Below are 20,103 nucleotides of genomic sequence, written 5' to 3'. Positions count from 1 at the left end.
GCAATATACTATGTTATAACACATGCAATCTGAGAGATTGCTTCCAAAGTAATGTCTCTTCTATAATACTTATCTTGCCCATGTGTTCCAATCTTAATAGTAAAAGCTGTAAAGAATACAAGTGAAGATAGCATTGATTTCTTTCTTTTAGCAGATGAATATTGCTACTATTGTTTATCCAGATTACTCCTGATTTAGAATATTGGATTTAAAATAACAGGCTGTGGTGCACGTATATAATTTGATTTTCTTCTACTTAATCAGTTAAAATACATAACTTTCATGGAACTGTTCAACAATAGTCCATAGAATCAACTTGCCTGATACCATGGATGTTCTTAATAGCATAGCTAATTTCTCGCCGCAGCTCCTTTTCGTCAAATTCCATCTATAAAATTGAAAGAATATGGTCTTCCACATCAGAAAGTGAGAAACAGTGACATCAGCAGCCATCTTATGGAATGCAAATAAAATAAAGTTGCCGTCTCTTCATTTTGAGTTTTCAAGTTTTAAAAATGCACATATTGTGGTCACTAATTCTAAGCTTTGAAACAATGAATCAAAAATATTGAAGTGAAAATTTTAAAAATGTTAAATTCTACAATGAATATAATGATTACACTTCGGAACATTTGTGACATTATTCAACAAGACATAGCAATGTTACAATCTAATTGAACTAAAACAAGAACAAGTGCATTTTTGAGAATTCCTAATGTTGCAATTGTTTCTTTTTACATGTGGCAACTATTATATATTTTATTCAACTTATTGGGATGCATTATTTCTTAACTTTAGAATGAACTTTACAATCGGTAGTGAGAATGATGCTCTATGAAATGTCTTCTATTTAACATTTTAATAGATAGGTTAAAATAACTACTGAAGCATGTAATACAACTGTCTTCATTGTCATTATCTAACATTGTTAATTATTTGATTCCATCTTACTGTCTGTTAATTCATTCTTACTTTCAAATTAAATGTTTCTGGAAACAGTAATACCTTTACGAGTTCAAAAGGAAATCGTTCATGGAAAACTTTGTTGATTCTTGCTCCACCAGATAATTCTAATGTATCCACCTGATCACCCGATCCTTCAATTCTTTTGTCAAAATCCACAGAAAACTGCTTTACCATCCTGATTAAGTGGAAAAGCATGCTTAGTAATTATCTTTTTCACATGCATAATAATTAAGGACAAACCAACGACTCAATTCCATTTATGTCTCAACTGTCTTCCCCACCTCCCAGGTCACCTCCTACTCCATGCATCAATAACAATTTTTATTTGGTCATTAAGGGTATAAAAATGAGGCTGACAGCCCCATTATCTTAAATAAGTCCACTGAGCCCTATTACTGAGTGCCCGCTTGAAACATCATGAAGATCAGTCTCCTAATTAGGCTTCTGATATTGATATTAAGGAGAGGTTATAAGCACATATCTGTCCATAAGTACTGGTATTCCAATTAAGAAACAGTCAGAAAATATTCAAGCCACTGCCTTAATATCACACTTCCCAAGCATCTTTTTGTGGACTTCTATCAGCATCCCAAGAATATAACATTCCCAAGACCAAAGAGTGATGGGTTGCACCTTGGCATCTATTATAACCCAATAAGCTCACAAAGCAAATTTAAATGCAGGTTGTCAGTATCAAAGCCAAACTTCACTACTGAATCAGGTCAATATGCTCTGTCTTCAACAGCAATCCAATAGTCAACATTAAACTCATTGACTAATACAGATGTAATATTTTGTTGAGTGCCATGTTTTGCTTAAACAGATCTTGTTAAATTATACCATTTTTATAAATTTAAATCTGGAAGCTTAGTCTTAACAGGAAATCAGCCAACTTGAAACATGGTTGACTGCCATATTTTGAAGTCAAGATTAAAGTAGTGCTGCAAAAGCACAGCAGGTCAGGCAGCATCCGAGGAGCAGAAAAATCGACTTTTCGGGCAAAAGCCCTTCGTCACCATTCCTGATGAAGGGCTTTTGCCCAAAACATCGATTTTCCTGCTCCTCGAGTGCTGCTTGACCTGCTGTGCTTTTCCACCACCACTCTAATCTTGACTCTAATCTCCAGCATCTGCAGTACCCACTTTTGCCATATTTTGAAGTTTCATTGAGCTGACAGGGAGAGAGAAAGAGAGAGATAGACATGCCATTCTTGAGACTGCATTTTAAAATCACATGAGACAATTTAAAAAACTGAAGGGAGAGAGGCAATCATTGACAAATAGCTGAGGCTATTGGCAAATATGTTTTTCATTTAAAATACAGTTGTGGTATTTTCCCACATGATACCAGCTGTATCTTGTTGTGTTGCCACCTCCACTAGAATGCGGCACTGCTTAAGAGTTGTTTGAGGTACTTAGCTGCCACAAATCTTCCCCTGTTTTGGGCCTGTCCAATGATCCACCACCATAGATAATCTACAGAAGTGACACTGTTCTGTGATAACAAGGAGAGCTTATTGCATGATAGCAATTAGTCACACTACATTTAGTCAGGCAAAATTACTCAGACAGCACGGAGCTGGTACAGATATGTCTTTTCCCTCTGAAAGTTACAGCAGATCTCCTTGTCTCCAACTAATGACTGTGTGTGACATCTTAGAATGGGTAAAACCAACCAGACATGAACATTAACCTCATTAAAGCATTACCTTCTAGAACACCAGTTATTCTGGGTTATTAAAAAATTTTTAGAAGGATGGATCTAGTTTGAACTTTTGGTAACTGACAGCTTGTGAGGTTAGCCCTCTGTAAATTGCATTTATGCAATTGCATGATAATGACTAGGATATCATTTACGTGCATTGTTCCATTATAAAATTAAGCCAACCTCTCAAATTTCAGTAGCTCCTTTATTTTTCATGGTCAACAGCACAAGAATAATCCAGTGGTCTTTGGATACATGTTCTAAGAAGCTTTGACATAGCCACTAATGCTCAACAGTCTCATGTGTTACTTTTGCAAAATAACAAGTTCTGAAGTACAATATTTCAAAAAATATAATTCCATTTCATTTTCAAAGCTATGCGAAGGTGCTAAAATGTCATCGCCATGACTGTATTTCATGGCTTCATAAAAATCTAAATTGGCATTGTATGAGTGAACTTTTAACACAAACTGAAAAATATTAGTGTAAAGCAGCAAAACGTGCGCTGCTTGCAATTCTGACCTTACTGACCTTACCAGCTCCCTAAAACTGCATATGTAAATCTCGACAAGACATAGAGATTCTAGATATTGCCATTAACCACAGGAATTCTGGATCAGTGGTGCTGGAAGAGCACAGCAATTCAGGCAGCATCCAACGAGCAGCTCCAAAGAGTAACCCACCCAGACCCATTCCCCTACATTTACCTCTGACTAATGCATGTAATCTACATTTCCCTGAACACTATGGACAATTTAGCATTGCCAATTCACCTAACCTGCACATCCTTGGATTGTGAGAGGAAACCCATGCAGACACAGGGAGAATGTCTAAATTACACGTGTTAACCATGAAATCTATACGGTAGGGGGACAGGTCTGGGTGAGATGCTCTTCAGTGGGTTAGTTATAGACTTATTGGATCGAATGACCTGTTTCAAATTGTAGGGGTTCAAAAAAAAAGTTTTGAAAATCACGAGGGGTCTGGATAGAGTAATCCACAAGAAACTGTTTCCACTTACTAAAGAGTAGAGAATCAAAGGGCACAGATGTAGCAAATATTACAAAAAATCTTTTTACACAGGAGTGCTTAGATCAGATTCCATTGGGGCATTCAACAAAGCACTGAATGATTATTCAGATAGGATAAAAAAAGGCAAAGTTACAAAAAGGCAGGAGCATAGCACCAGTACATGATGCACGTATGGAAAGCCAGTGCAGACACAATAGGCGGAATAATCACCTTCTTTTAAATGATAAAGACACTGGTAGTGTAGATAAAGACACTGGTAGTGTAGATAAACAAAACTATTTCTACCAATAGAGCAATTGGAACAAACAGGGTTATTTTAAAATTAACGCTAAGTCATTTAGGACTGAGAACCACAAACAATTATCACACAAAGTTCAAGAAATCCATGTTGTAATCTTGCTTTAAAAGCAGCGCTGCTTTAAAAACTCAATTTGTAGATGGGCCATGATCTTATCATGTGACCAGAGGCTAGGATCATTCTGCATTGCAGCACCCCAGGCCAAGGATCCGCCTAGAAATCACTTTGTACTGTATGTAATAATTTTAGCTGTGGTTAAATCCACAAGGGATCTTCAAGTAAACGGAATCGCTACAGTCCATACAGTTAAACAAATAAGTTTCATAATCAATCAAGCATAATTAACATACAGCAAAAGAGCTTTGGTTGTTATGGCAGGGTCATCAGGTCGGCAGTCCTTATATTCCTCGACTTCTTTTTCTAAAGATAACAGCTGCCTCTGAAGCTTGTTGCGCAATACTGGAAGTGTTTCCCGAATGTGGTTAGTTAGTTGCTAAAGAAAAAGAAACAAAATATTGAACTATACAAGCTACATTCAGGAAAATAAATGGATATGTCAATACATTCTGAAAAGACAACTTAAATTAAGTTGTTCTATGTCTTTCTCAGAACATTTTAAGTACTTTTTTATTCAGAGTTGGGATGTAGGCAACACTGCCCGGGCCAGGCATTTACTGCCCATCCTTAGTTGCCCTTGAGAAGGTGGTGGTGAGTTGCTTTCCTGAGTTGCTGCAGTCCACATGCTATACGTGGACTCACAATGCCACTGGGGAGGGAATTCCAGATTTTGACTCAGCAACAGTGAAGGAACAGCGATACCTTTCCAAGTCAGGGCAGTGACTGGCTTAGAGGAGAACTTGTAGGAGGAGGTATTCCAATGCATCTACTGTCCTTGTCCTTCTCGATGGACGTGATCATGAGTTTGGAAGTCTCTGTCTCAGAAGTGTTGGTGAAGTTTTGCAGTGCATCTTGTAGGTGGCACACACTGCTTCCACCAAGCATGGATAGTAGAGGGACAGAATGTTTGTGACTGAATCAAGCGCCAATTAAGCAGCCTGCTTTGTCCTGGATGGTGTCAAGCATCTTGAATATTGTTGGAGCTCATTCAACTAGGTAAGTGAGGAGTATTTCATCACACTCCTGACTAATTTATTTTATATTTGATAAGTAGCTGAAAGTGGAAATGCAATGAATCTACTGTAATTTTAGAACAGCATCCTTTTCATGAAATTCAGCTTGGATATGAATGGCAAACTCACCTTACCTCTGAAAGTATTCTATTAGCAATGCACAGCAGAATACCTCCAGACAATTAAACTAACACATAAATAATCACAGTAAACACTATGCAGTGTTCCATTCTAACAACTCACCTCATTAAGCAGCTTCTGGAGGTATGGTGTTCCCATACGTTCTGCCATGTGTCTATATGCTGGCTGAGAAAGGAAAAATTTTCTTTCTGCTGCAAGTGCCGTTTTAATGTCCTTTTTTCCTTCAATATCCTTTTGACTTCTGTTGACAACACCAATGTATCCTAGCAGCGAAGAAAACAGACATAGGAGCTTCATGGTTTTATTTTTTTATACTGTGGATATGAGCTTTGTTGGCAAGTCCAACACTGACCCCTAGTTGCCCCTGAGAAGATGGTGGTCTGAATGTCTTTTTAGGACATTTGAGAATGGAGTTAAGAGTCAAATAGATTGGCATGGGGCTGGAATTGCATATAGAGAAGTTTACTTTTTAGTAAACCACTTGGATTTTAAATACCAATTATAGTCACTTTTACCAACTTTTTAAATAATTTGTTTAATAAAGTGGAATCGCAGGTAGATAGGATAGTGAAGAAGACGTTTGGTATGCTTTCCTTTATTGGTCAGAGTATTGAGTACAGGAGTTGGGAGGTCATGTTGCGGCTGTACAGGACATTGGTTAGGCCACTGTTGGAATATTGCATGCAACTCTGGTCTCCTTCCTATTGGAAAGATGTTGTGAAACTTGAAAGGGTTCAGAAAAGATTTACAAGAATGTTGCCAGGGTTGGAGGATCTGAGCTCCAGGGAGAGGCTGAACAGGCTGGGGCTGTTTTCCCTGAAGCGTCAGAGGCTGAGGGGTAACCTTATAGAGGTTTACAAAATTATGAGGGGCACGGATAGGATAAATTGACAAAGTCTTTTCCCTGGGGTCAGGGAGTCCAGAACTAGAGGACATAGGTTTAGGATGAGAGGGGAAAGATATAAAAGAGACCTAAGGGGCAACGTTTTCACACAGAGGGTGGTACGTGTATGGAATGAGCTGCTAAACGATGTGGTGGAGGCTGGTACAATTGCAACATTTAAGAGGCATTTGGATGGGTATATGAATAGGAAGGGTTTGGAGGGATATATGCCGGCTGCTGGCAGGTGGGACTAGATTGGGTTGGGATATCTGGTCGGCATGGACGGGTTGGACCGAAGGATCTGTTTCCATGCTGCACATCTCTATGACTCTAATTAGGTGAAGAACTGCAAATGCTGGAGATCTGAGTCAAGAATGTGCTGCTGGAAAAGCACAGCAAGTCAGGCAGCATCTGAGGAGTAGGAAAATCGATGTTTCGGGCATAAGCCCTTCATCAGGAATGAGGCTTGTGGGCCAAGGAGGCTGAGAGATAAATGGGAGGGGGTTGGCCGGGGGGGTAGGTAGCTGGGAATGTGATAGGTAGATGAAGGTGTGGGGCAAAGGTGATAGGTCGGAGAGGTAGGTGGAGCGAATAGGTGGGAAGGAAGATGGACAGGTTAGGACAGTTCAAGAGGGTGATGCTGAGTTGGAGGCTTGGGACTGGGATAAGATGGGGGAAGGGGAAAATGAGGAAACTGGTGAAATCCACATTGATCCCATGTGGTTGCACAGTCCCAAGGTGGAAGATGAGGCGTTCCTCCTTCAGGCGTTGGGTGGTTACGGTTTGGCGATGGAGGAGGCCAGGACCTACATGTCTTTGGTGGAGTGGGAAGGAGCGTTAAAGTGTTCGGCCACAGGATGGTGGTGTTGGTTGGTGCGGGTGTCCCAGAGATGTACTCTGAAATGATCGCAAGCTGACTTCCCGTCTCCCTGACGCAGAGGAGACCAGATCGGGTGCAAAAGATACAGTAGATGACGTGTGTAGAAGTATAGGTAAGTTTCTGTCAGATGTGAAAGGATCCTTTGGGCCCTTGGATGGAGGGGGGGAGGGGGGTGGGCGAGTGTGGGCAAGGTTTTGCACTTCTTGTGTTGGCACGAGAGGGTGTCAGTAGTGGGGTGTGGGTTGGTGGGGGGCATGGATCTGAAAAGGGAGTTGCGGAAGGAATGATCTCTCCAAAATGCAGATAGGGTTGGGGAGGGAAATATATCCCTAGTGGTGGGGTCTGTTTATCGGTGGCAGAAGTGGCAAAGGATAATGTGATGTATCCGGAGGTTGGTAGGGTTGAAGGTGAGGACTGAGGGGGTTTCTGTCCTCTTTGAGATTGGAGGAGTAGGGCTCAAGGGAGGAGGTGCAGAAAGTGGAGGAGATGTGCTGAAGGGCATCAACCACCATGTTGGGGGGAATTGTGGTCGTTGAAGGAGGCGGCCATCTGGAATGTTCAATGGTGGACTTGGTCATCCCGGGAGCAGATGCGGTGGAGACGGAGGAATTGGGAATAAGGGATGGCAGTTTTACAGGAGACAGGTTGGAAGGAGGTGTAGTCCAGGTAGCTGTGAGAGTTGGTGGGTTTGGAGTAGATGTCCATGGTTAGTCGGTCACCAGAGATGGAGATGGAGAGGTCCAGGAAGGGGAGGGAGGTGTCCTAAGTGGTGCAGATGAATTTGAGGTTGGGGTAGAAGGCGTTGGTGAATTTCAAGAACTGTCCAACCTTGTTGTGGGAGCACAAGGTGATGCCAATACAGTCATCGATGTAGTGGAGGAAAAGGTGGGGAATGGTACTGGTGTAGCTGTGGAAGATTGGTTGTTCCATTTACCTGACAAAGAGACAGGCATAGCTGGGGCCCATGCAGGAGCCCATGGCTACCCCTTTGGTTTGGAGGAAGTGGGAGGATTGGAAGGAGAAGTTGTTGAGGGTAAGTTGAACTAGAGTGTCAGTTGAAAGGTACTGGTTGGGTCGGCATGAGAGGAAGAAACAGAGGGGTTGGAGGCTTTTGTCATGGTGGATAGATGTGTAACCCCAGACAAAACTCATCTTCCACCCCACTAACCTCAAGGTACATCGCATCATCCTTTGCCTCTTCTGCCACCTACAAATAACCCTACCACTAGGGATATATTTCCTTCCCCACCCCTATCTGCATTTCAGAGAGACCGTGACTCTCTTTTCAGATCCACGCTCCACGCACCTCCCCCCGCCCACACCCAACTCCCGGCATCTTCTCTTCCCTGCCAACGCAGGAAATGCAAAATCTGCACCCACAGCTCCCACCCTCATCTTCATCCAAGGCCCAAAATGATTCTTCCACATCCGACAGAAATTTACTTGTACTTCCCCACACATCATCTACGTATCTGTTGCACCCAATATGGTTTCCTCTATATCGGGGAGACAGGACGCCAACTTGCAGATCGTTTCAGAGAACATCTCTGTTCACCCGCACCAACCACCCCACTGCCCAGTGGCCGAACTCTTTAATTCCCCCTCCCACTCCACCAAGGACATGCAGGTCCTGGGCCTCCTCCATCGCCAAACCCCAATCACCTGATGCCTGGAGGAAGAATGCCTTATCTTCCACCTTGGGACTCTGCAACCACATAGAATCAATGTGAATTTCAACAGTTTCCTCATTTCCCCTCCCCCCCTACCCTATCCCAGTCCCAAGCCTCCAATTCAGCACCGCCTGCTTGATCTGTCCATATTCCTTCCCACTTATCCACTCCACTCTCTTCTCCGACCTATCACCTTCATCTACGTAATACATTCCCAGCTACCTTCCCCCCAGTCACCTCCCAGTTAGCTCTCAGCCCCCGGCCCACAAGCCTCACTCCTGGTGAAGGGCTTATGCCTGAAACATCAATTTTCCTGCTCCTCAGATGCTGCCTGACCTGCTGTGCTTTTCCAGTGCCACACTCTTGGAACAAATTAACAAGTGCCATGATGAGTTTTGAATTCATATGTCCATATCACTTTATCGTTAACAAGCAAAAAACAAAACATATTTCAGAAGAGCAGCTTACTAAGGTGAACATTGAGATACGTGTAATCTCAATTCCCAAGAATGTCCCTTCTGACTAATTTGGCAAGTCGATTATCAATTTTGCCATATCCCACTGAACAATTTCTACAGATTCTGCATAATTTTGCAGGGTAATCTTTGCGATTGCACTTGTTTCCAGAGCTCGTGTTCTTAGAACAGGGTTAAAGCGATACCACTTCCTTGAAGGTGTTATAGAAACATAGATGATTGCCTTGTGTTACTTTGTAGCTTCACGTCTACTGGACGGTCAAGGCTGCTCTGCTAAATCATTACCTGAGAGATAGGAGCATGATTCCATGCCACATGTCTGCAATGGAAGATGGCTACTGTACATACATGATCAGGTTAAAAAAAACATTTTTACTAAATGCCAGGCCGTTCTGGTTTTACATTTACAAATATTGGCAGGGACTGGCAAAGCTCAACTTCAATTTTAAAAAGATACTTTTGAAAGCAAAGCATTCTGTGACAATTAGGGGGCTTGTTGCTGGCATAGTGGTAATCCAGACGGCCAAGCTAATGGTCTGGGAATTTAAATTCAAATTCCACCATGGCAACTAGTGAAATTTAAATTCCATTAATTCATCTGCAATATTGCGTTGGTAATTGTGACCATTAGACTATCAGTAATTGTCCTATAAATACATCCAATTCACCCATATGCCTTCCAAAAGGGGACCTAACATCCTTACCTGGTCATCTGCTTTACATGTGACTTCATACACCAGAAATATGGTTGACTCTTAACAGTGCTCTGAAACATCCTACCAAACCATTCATTTCAAGGGCAATTATGCATCATCAACAAACATTGCACTTTACAGCAACAACCACATCCCACAAAAGAATAAAGAAGAAAAGTAACGAGTGATTTATTGTTACAGGCTTACAATGTTCTGAAAATTGATTTTCTAAAAGATTTTAATTTACAATGGACCAAATTTGTGAGATACCTCTGCGAAGAGGCAGTATCTTGTTCTCCAATATATCTCTGGCATCTGTACCATCATCCATTAGATCCAGCTTGGTTATCACACCAATTGTTCGCAAACCTAAACAAATGAGAAGATTTGATTTTTAAAACAGGGATTTCACTAAGTATACTTTTCAGCCAGCAGATTAGTTTTACTTTGTTTAAGACGGGTGACAGTGATATGTTACATCAACTAGTTACTTTAAATAATTCCCAGTGCACAGCTATGACCCATTATAAAGCTGCAAAGGAGATGGAGTTTTTACAAATAAAAATAAAGCTTTAAAAAAAGCATGAGATAATATTTAACAATTATTTACTAATGCTTATTAAATTTAGAAAATAACCTAACACATGTACTCATAAAGGCAAAATACTTCAGCGTTTGGAAATCGAAAAGAAAAAACAGAAACTGTTGGAGAACCTCAGCAGGTCTGGCAGCATCTGCGGAGAGAGAAAAACAAGGTTAATATTTCGAGTTTGGTTAAGCTCTTCTACAGAACGCTGAAGTTTTTTCAGTTCTGAAAAATATGTCCTCTCATACTTTTGGCACACAAAGGTCCAGATCATCAAAGAGGTCATGATGACACACAAGTGCACAATATGACAGAATACTGGATCATATTTTTGCTCTTGGCAACTATTTTAGTCCCAGTTAGGACAGGTATTTCCCCTTTCCTAAAACAGGGAAAACTGGACCAAATGTTGCAACAACCAATTTCCCACATACCTGTTGGTGTTTGTTTTGAGATATTTGCAGCAAGCTGACTCTATGAACTACATGGACGCAAGAATGAGAGAAAAATTTGAATTGCAAGCAGGAATCGTTTTCCTTCCAGATCCAAGAAAACCATAAGTAATTAGCTTAGGTTATACAGTGAAGCACACACAATCTTGTCTTTTGCATTTCCAATATACCTGGCTTTACTATATGAAGATCTGGACTTTACTATATTGGATTAGAAGCATGGGGATTTCAGAGTTTATTTCAACAGCACTAAACTCATTTGATGCTCATTGTTATCAAAGGGATTCAATGAAAAGGGGTCACCTTTGGAATACAGTGATCCCCCCTCCCCAATTTAATGAATCTACAAATATTGGTAAACAAATCATACAAGTTGATTGATTGCCTCATAAAATGTAAAAGATATATAATTGTGACAAAAGATATGCTAACACTGATATTTGTAATCCTGCTGCAGTATTCATGTGTTCAGTATTTAGAAATACAGATTCCTTTGGTCAACACCTCAATATACAAGTTATGTACTTCTTTGGAAAGAAACCAAATACCCTTTCCAAAAGCCAAAGTTTCCCCGCAGCTGCGGGCATCTATATAAAGGAGCCTTACCTTGAGGATCAACATCTTTTGCCAACTTAAGTGCATCTGAATTAGCCAAGTCAGTATTAGCTGGGGTCACTGCCAAAATTAGGCAATTTTCTCGAATGATGAATTGCATTATTGTGTCCCTGATTTGGTATTCAATGTCTGGTGGTTGATCTCCTACGGGCACTTTAGTGATACCAGGCAAATCAATCAGGGTCAGGTTTAACACTGTAAAGTAAAAAGAAAACAGCAAGTAAATAACTATTACTGTTTTCATCTATGCAAAGTACGTACAAACATTCCTTTATTCCAATTCCATGTAATCTTTGCGATTGAATATTTAAAAACACAAAAATTAAAATTGGGGCTAACATGGTAGTAATGGCCTCAAAATGGAGTTGGCGGACTTAAGCTGGCAAATGAAGTTGATCCTTCAGATATGAATTAGCGCTATAACTTTGAAAAGGTTTAACCTAAGTGTTTCTTGTTTCAGTGAGCAAGCTCCTTAAGCAAGTCAAGTCTAATGATGCAGCTATGAATCAGCTTTCAAACTTAAGGGACATACTGGTGGAACATACTTTGCACAAACTCTACATTCTGGCACCAAATTGGGTAAGTAGCCACTAAGTAACTAAAAAAGTACTTCTTTACATCATATTTTGTTCCTAGCCTTCAAAACTATTTTTTCGATGTAAGTGACCAATGTAGTCTTCAGCCATTGTCCAAATAAGGCATTTTCCACCAGGTGCTGAAACCCTATCAGACATTTTCTTCCCTTTTAGGCTAGAGTTGTTAACATTTATAGTAACTCATACTACCCCTTGTAAGGTTGTTTTTTTTTAAAACATAATCTGGAGGTATATATTAGGAATATATATTTATCGACTGAGATATTAGGACAGCTATTAATGCACTTTATCATTGAATCCTTATAATGTGGATTCAATGTTGATTAACGCAGTGGAACTGTCATTATACACCAGCTCAAGCTGACATGATACAAGTTTAACAATGTAAAATACATTATTTCTAGGTACAGTAAAAAGCTAACATCCTGCTCATGTTGATCTCTTGTACTGGGCTTGAATCAACTCATCATGGACCCAAACCCAGTTCAGACTTATGGGACAACAGTGTCCTTTATCTAGTCAATGCAAGAATTTTGTGAAATGTGACTTTAGAACGGACAAGTCCCATTTCACTAATGCAACATCAACTAACATTCTGCCCCAAAGGATGGCACATGGAAAAGTATCACACTTGTGCCATAGTGGAGACAGTTCTAAGTCTGAGATTTACGCACATTTATGAAGGAACAGAGAAAGAACTGAAGTCTGCATACTTCTCTGTATTGTACCTAACTTGAGAAGGCCTGATCCTGACTCAGGGTACTGAAGTAACAACATTTTCCAAGCAATAACATCCCCTACCTCAAATAATACATGATATGGATTATATCAAAGTGTCATACAACTGATGCGATGTATTGAACAACCTTAGATTGTTGTTAAGTCTTTAATCACTTAGAATGGATTGCAGGTTTCAATTCATTAATATGTAAATTCCAGAACTACTTTCAAGTCACATTCCTGAGGTAACTTAAGGTTTTATAAAAAAAAGATGACATCTCAGTTCAGACAATGCATTTTAAGGTGTGAGGTTAGAGTCTGTCTGTATTCCAACTTTGAGTCAGACTGGTTCTATGTCCTATGATCCTGCCTCACTAGCTATCTGACGAAGGAGCAGCGGTCTAAAAGCCTGTACTTCCAAATAAACCTGTTGGTCTATAACCTGGCGTTGTGTGATTTTTAACTCAAATAATACAGGTTTCACAAATCAGTTCTAGATGACAAGGTCACAATTTTAAAACTGCCTTAATTTTAGCAACCTTAGAGGGCATCAGATGAATGGTGGAAAAGTTACACTGCTGCACAGCACATATTATTTCACTTTGTCCCACCTCATTTTAATGACTAATTACCATTTGTCAGTGTTTGGAAATGCAAGGCTCACATCTTAACTAAACTCAATACAGTAGGATAGCAGGAATAACTTTTAATTTACATTTGGTTTTTAAACCGCATATACATTCTATAATGCATATACTTTTGCACTGTAAAACAGACATGAAGATGAGGCAAAACATGATACATAAAAGCTTAAGCATAAAGTCTAAGATAATTGTTAGTTGAACTGCAAAGCTGAAGTTACAAGTAACAACAAATTAAAATCTACCATTAATTTACTGCTTGAAAAATCCAGATATTTTATTTCTCTCATATTTATCATTATTATAAATACTAAATACTGTAATGTTCAGCGTGTAAATTTTGTCAAATAAATTAAAAGCAATTGATGTCATAAATTGAGAAATAAGTCACATTTTATCTTCCTCATGATTTAGTGATCTGTGCTGCTTGCATCTTTGCAGAAAGCAACATTCAAAAAGTAAAGTTGATTAACAGCAAATTAGGGCCCTTGAAATTAGAGATATTTTCACATCACACTTCTCAGACTTCTATAATGCATGAAAAATCTTTTGGAATTCTGATTTTGGATTATGTAGGAGTACAAATTTGAAACAAGCTTTACACGTTTGTATCACTATTATGACAAACTGAGATTCTATAATAGGAATTGCACAGAATTAACACCATGTGGCCTAACTGGTCTATGCTGGTGTACTTCACATAAGCCTCCTTTGATCTAATTACTTCTTACTAATCTGATCCATATATATGTATCCTCTTCCTTACATATGCAATAAACATTTTAAACATCTTAAATATGCATATTTCTGCTTCCACATTAGCTTCTGGTCTTTCTCAGATGCAATCCATCTGAATGTGGGGTTTTGTCTTCCTTAAATTTGACTGACTTTTCATATCCTGCTCTGTTCTGTATATCTACTTAAAAAAAATCATCTTGACTTCATATGCAAATGAACTTTTCTATTCATTAATTCTTCAATAAACACTAAGGCAAAGGGTGAGATTTCCCCTTTACATTGGGAATCATAGGTTGGGTCTTGACTATTCATTCCTGCCTTTTGAATAAACATATGTGAATACCACTTCAGAAATTGAGCATTGGTTGGAATTAGGCCTCTGTCTCCCAAAACAGGCATAGGATGCAAATAGAGATGATAAGGCAGTCAAGTTAGAAGGCCTGCTTCTATTCACTGTGACATTAATCTAGTTCTGAAAATGGTTGTTATTCATCCTTACCTGCACACCGTCGCCATTTATCTTGCTCCCTCAATGCCCCTTCATATCTTCATTTCTCTCTCTATAATCACTCATGTAGTATAATTTGATGGACACAACTCATGAGTCTCATAATAGCACTGAGAAATCTTTGAAATACACACGACATGCCACTTAAGAAATGTGCCCCTCTTTGGTGCTCATAAAACTGTCAAATACAAAGCTGTTCAAATACTTTAAAAAAAGTACTCCAACTTAAGTGCTCTTAAATCTTTCAAGATAAACAAATATCCATTCAAAACACTCCAAAGAAACACAAACTATATTAAATGTTCCTAAAACTATAAATCAAACAACGTTCACACTCCCTTTAAGTGTACTGCACTGATAACCTCAGGCGATAAAAATCTATTGGTGAGTCTGAAATATAGCCAAGCATTCAGAATAAGGTTTCATTGCACAGCTGTGTCAACAAAACCTGCATAAGTGAAAACACTCAGTTTTTGAAGGTGACAGAAGAGATGGCTTCCAAAGGTTTAGATGTCTGAACTTTAAATCAATGTAAAAGCCAAAGTACAAGATCCAGGTTGTACATTAATATCTGACTTTCTGTTGAATGCACACCCACTTAGAAAATACTCTAATTCATTGAATGCCAGTCAATGTAACTGTCACTTACATTTGAAGACAGAACCCTTTAGCTATCACTGTAAGAAAGACACAATGACTTAATTACACAGCATTTAGTTATGGTATTTGAAGTTAGCAACACCTTTTAAAAGTACCTGTTAGAAGGTTCCTGATTCAACAACATGCCGCTCTCATGATTAATTAACTGACTGACCTTGAAAAGGTTCACACAGGTTTCAAGAACCCATCCAACTCACTGAAAATCTCAAAATTCAGAAAATTCAAAATTGAGGTAGACATTTAAATGCCACCTTGAGTAAGCTTTGAGTAGCAACCTGTTCCACTTCCTGGATGAAATAGCAACTGTCACGAATCAATTGGGAAGTTTCCATTTATAGTCTCCCTGCCACCATTTTTGGTCGCTGAATGCATGTTTTCCCAGGGTGAGAATGGAAAAATCTAGCCCTCAAGGATACATATGAATATATGAAGCAGACGCATAATGAGGAAAATATGACACTTTAGTCTGCTCTGCTACTCAATAGTGATTACGACATTCCTTCATAACCTAATAAACTTTCAACCCTTGCTCATCAAGAATCTATCTAAACTGAGTCTTAAAATGAATCTGATTCCATAATCTTTGGAAGAGAGTTTTAAAGGCTCATGGCCCTCAGAGAAAACAACTTATCCTGATCTCTCCCCCAGATAAGGAAACATTCTTTCTTTCCACACGAACCTTGTCAAGACCTCTCAGGATTTTTGCATATTACAAACAAGTCACTTCTTACTCTTTAACTCCAAGGAATTACAAGCCTAGCCTGTCCAACCTTTTCTCATGTGACAACCTGCCCATTCCAGATATTAAATCTGATAAATCCCTCTGAACTGCTTCCAGTGCATTTGCATCAATTCTTAAATATAGTACACTAGATGTGGTAACCTCCATAACCTCTCTACTTTATATTCAGTTCCCTTTTCAACAAACAACATTCTGAGCTTGATATTGAAACAAGGTGTATCAAAGTCATTCTCCAGAAAAATGACAAACCTGAACAGATCATTTCTCGCTGTATATAAGGCAAACTCATGAACAGACTTAAGGCTATCACTTTTGGTCCTGAGAAGTGGCCAGTCTACCTCAGATTATCCTGCAAGGGTCGAAGGTATCTAAAACATTTGAACAACAGTGAATTTAGCAGCTTCACACTGCAACAGCAACATAAAGGGGTTCACCACAAAAGGTTTCACCATCAGGCGAAAAAGTCATTGTATTTAACACACGAGTAATGTGGTAGATGAATCTCAGTGCCAATGTGAAACGGACTAAATACTGGCAGATCATATTAAACAGTATCTCCCTTTGGCCATTTGTAAATTACTGACTGTACTCAACCCGACCATTGTTGAAAAGCTCAAAACATTGTGTCCAACATTGGGTAGAATTACATAATTTTATAGGGAGAAGCTGAACAGGCTGGGGCTGTTTTCCCTGGAACATCGGAGGCTGAGGGGGTGACCTTATAGAGGTTTACAAAAATATGAGGGGCGTGGATAGGGTAAATAGGCAAAGTCTTTTCCCTGGGGTCAGAGAGTCCAGAACTAGAGGGCATAGGTTTAGGGTGAGAGGGGAAAGATATAAAAGAGACCTCAGGGGCAACTTTTTCACACAGAGGGTGGTATGAGTGTGGAATGAGCTGCCAGAGGAAGTGGAGGAGGCTGGTACAATTACAACATTTAAGAGGCATTTGGATGGGTATATGAACAGGAAGGGTTTGGAAGGATGTGGGCCGGGTGCTGGCAGGTGGAACTAGATTGGGTTAGGATATCTGGTCGGCATGGACGGGTTGGACCGAAGGGTCTGTTTCCATGCTGTACATCTCTATGACTCTAATTAGATAATATCTGCTAAACAATCCGGAGTGTGCTAAGGATTACACTGACAATGAACTGAAGATTGTCAGTTGGGCTCAGTGTTGCACAATTGTGTCAAATAGAACCTACATATATTCAGATTCATTTCCTCATGAAATATCTTGACTAGAGTCAACCTGCTGATTCTAACAAAATTTTTGGTCGCTGTCAGTTTTCAGATAAGTTGTGCATTCTCTAGCAATCCTCTAGTAGTGCCTCTAGCAATGTGAATCCAAACGAACAATCAGCACTCTATTTTCATACAGTATAAAATGCCCTTTTCCCTTGATTTTGGAAATAGAATTTCTTGAGAATTGTTCTGGTTAAACTTGTCTTTTCTCAGCAATACTCAAGTACTATCCATTAGCTTTCCTAATTATGTGCTGTCCTTGCACACTAACCTTCTAATGCAAGAGGGTGCCCAGAACTTGTTGCATGTTAAGAGTGGTAGATGAAGTTTAGTTTGGATAAATGTGAAGGATTGCATTTTGATAAAACAAACAAGGGCAGTACATATACTATTATGGTTGGGTACTGGGTAGTGTTGTAGAACAGAAAGACCTGTTCTGTTCAGGTATGTAATTCTTGCAAAGTTGCATCACAAGTAGACACAGTGGTTAAGAAGGCATTTAGCACGCTTGCCTTTTCTCAGGCTTTTTAGTATCTGAGTTGGGACACCACGTTGAGGTTGTACAGGACATTGGTGAGGGGTCTTCTGGAAGACTGTGTTATAGGAAGGACATTATTAAACTGGAGAGAATTCAGAAAAGATTTACCAGGATGTTTCTGGGAAAGGAGGGTTTGAGTTATAAAAATATGCCGAATAGGTTGGGACCTTTTTCAGTGGAGTATAGGAGTTTGAGGGTGCCCTTATAGAAGTTTATAAAATCATGAGGGGCTTAGATAAGGTCTTTTCCCTTAGGTGGGAAGTTCAAACCTAGGGGGCATATTTTTAATGTGAGAGGAGAAAAGGACGTGAGGGGAAACTTTTTTATACCAAGAGTGGTTCATGTGTAGAATGAACTTCCAGAGGAAGGAGTGGTTGCAGGTAGAGTTAAAATATTTTAAATACATTTGGATAAGTTCATGAATAAGAAAGATTTGGAGGGATATGGACCAAGCGTAGGCTGATGGGACTAGTTTAGTTAGAGAACATGGTTGGCAAGCACTAGTTGGACCCAAGGGTATGTTTTCATGCTGTATGACTCCATATGCAATCTCTCACCATTTAGATACTTTTTAAAAAAATTCCTACCAAAATGAACAATTTCATATTTTCCCACATTATACTTCATTTTCCATATTTTTGCCTTTAACCTTATCCCTTAACATATCCATAACCATTGTAGCCTCTTTTTCTCTTTATGGTTTCCTTTCCTCCTCATCTTTGTGACTATTCAGCATTCCTCCCATATCAGAATAATATTCTGTTAATTTCACATGTCTCTTAGAAGGCCTGTACGTTCCTTAGGTTTCCATGCATTATTTATGTGCCTATCACATATGTCCAAGTACTTCAGCCAAAATAATGTGGAGAGAGAAAGAATTAACATTTCAAACTGATGACCATTAGCTGGGACTGGCAAGAGATGAGTAGAAATTGGAATCAATGTTGATTAAATTTTCTTTTCAGGCAAAGAACAAGAAATAATACCGATATAGACAATGCTCTGGAAGAGAAGATGCATGAGGAGACTTGAATCCAACTGGAACAAGAATGTTCCACAATGGCCAAAACCAACGCAGATATAGCTAAGGCCAATGTGGGTTTCCAAAGCAATGCCTTTTATATGGAAGAAGAAAATGGAGTTGAAGAAATAAATTGTCCACCAGGCAGAGTGGACTGGTTGAGCCTTCAGTTCAAGACAGGCATGGAGAGCCCCAAGACCATCCTGGTGGGAGATGGAGACGTAGATAGATTTGATGTCCACTTAAATTGAAACAGTTAGGGCCAGAGAACTAAAAACTATTCAAGAGATGGAAGGCATTAGATGAGTCAGAGTCAGAGTCACACAGCACAGAAACAGACCTTTGGGTCCAACTCATCCATGCCAACCAGGTTTCCTAAACTGAACTAGTCACATTTGTCTGTGTTTGGCCCATATCCGTCTAAATGTTTCCTGTCCACGTACATGTCCAAATGTCTTTGAAATGTTGTAATTGTACCAGCCTCCTCCACTTACTCTGGTAGCTCATTCCATATACACACCACCCTCTGTGTGAAAAAGTTGCCCTTCAGGTCTCTTTTAAATTGTTTCCCTCTCATCTTAAACCTATGCCCTCTAGTTTTGGACTCTCCCTACCCTTGGAAGCAGACTGTACCTATTCACCTTATCTACACTCCCTCATGATTTTATAAACTTCCATAAGATCACCCCTCAGCCTCTGACGCTCCAGAGATGAAGGTCCACGCCTCTCCCTATAACTCAAACCCTCCAGTCTTGGCAACATCCTTGTAAATTTTTTTATACCCTTTCTAATTTAACAACACCCTTCCTGTAGTAGGGCAACCAGAACTATATGGAGTATTCTAAACGTGGTCTCACCACTGTCTTGTACAGTTGCAATATGATATCTCAACTTCTACCCTTAATGCTCTGACCAATGAAGAGAAGTGTGCTAAACACCTTCACCGCGCTGTTTACCTGCAATACCACTTTCAAGGAACCTGCACACCTAGTTCCCTCTGTCCAACAACATACCTGAGGGCCTACCATTAATTTGTGGGTCTTGCCCTGGTTTGCCTCACCAAAATGCAATACCTCACATTTATCTAAATTGAACTTCATCTGCCATTTCTTGGCCCATTGGCCCATCTTATCAAGATTTCATTGTATTTTTAGATAAACTTCACAGTC

General features: G+C 39.7%; 1 protein-coding gene across 11 annotated transcripts in view; it reads right to left on the bottom strand.

Moving 5' to 3' along the window:
- The window catches only part of LOC122554598 (dynamin-2-like), a 208,115-nt gene that overhangs the window by 132,010 nt on the left and 56,002 nt on the right, over positions 1-20,103 (bottom strand). For 10 of the 11 annotated variants that reach the window (XM_043699882.1, XM_043699883.1, XM_043699887.1 and 7 more), the window contains exons 4-9: positions 11,520-11,723; positions 10,146-10,244; positions 5,374-5,534; positions 4,351-4,493; positions 1,006-1,141; positions 321-388 (exon numbers count right to left, since the gene is read on the bottom strand). In XM_043699882.1, coding sequence (XP_043555817.1) covers positions 321-388; positions 1,006-1,141; positions 4,351-4,493; positions 5,374-5,534; positions 10,146-10,244; positions 11,520-11,723 — 811 coding nt within the window. The remainder of the gene's footprint in view (positions 1-320; positions 389-1,005; positions 1,142-4,350; positions 4,494-5,373; positions 5,535-10,145; positions 10,245-11,519; positions 11,724-20,103) is intronic. The other variant, XM_043699889.1, reaches the window with a different exon arrangement.

Source organism: Chiloscyllium plagiosum, chromosome 11 (assembly GCF_004010195.1).
Source record: "Chiloscyllium plagiosum isolate BGI_BamShark_2017 chromosome 11, ASM401019v2, whole genome shotgun sequence".
In the NCBI taxonomy this organism is placed as follows: Eukaryota; Metazoa; Chordata; class Chondrichthyes; order Orectolobiformes; family Hemiscylliidae; genus Chiloscyllium; species Chiloscyllium plagiosum.
This window is presented reverse-complemented; position numbering and strand designations above follow the sequence as displayed.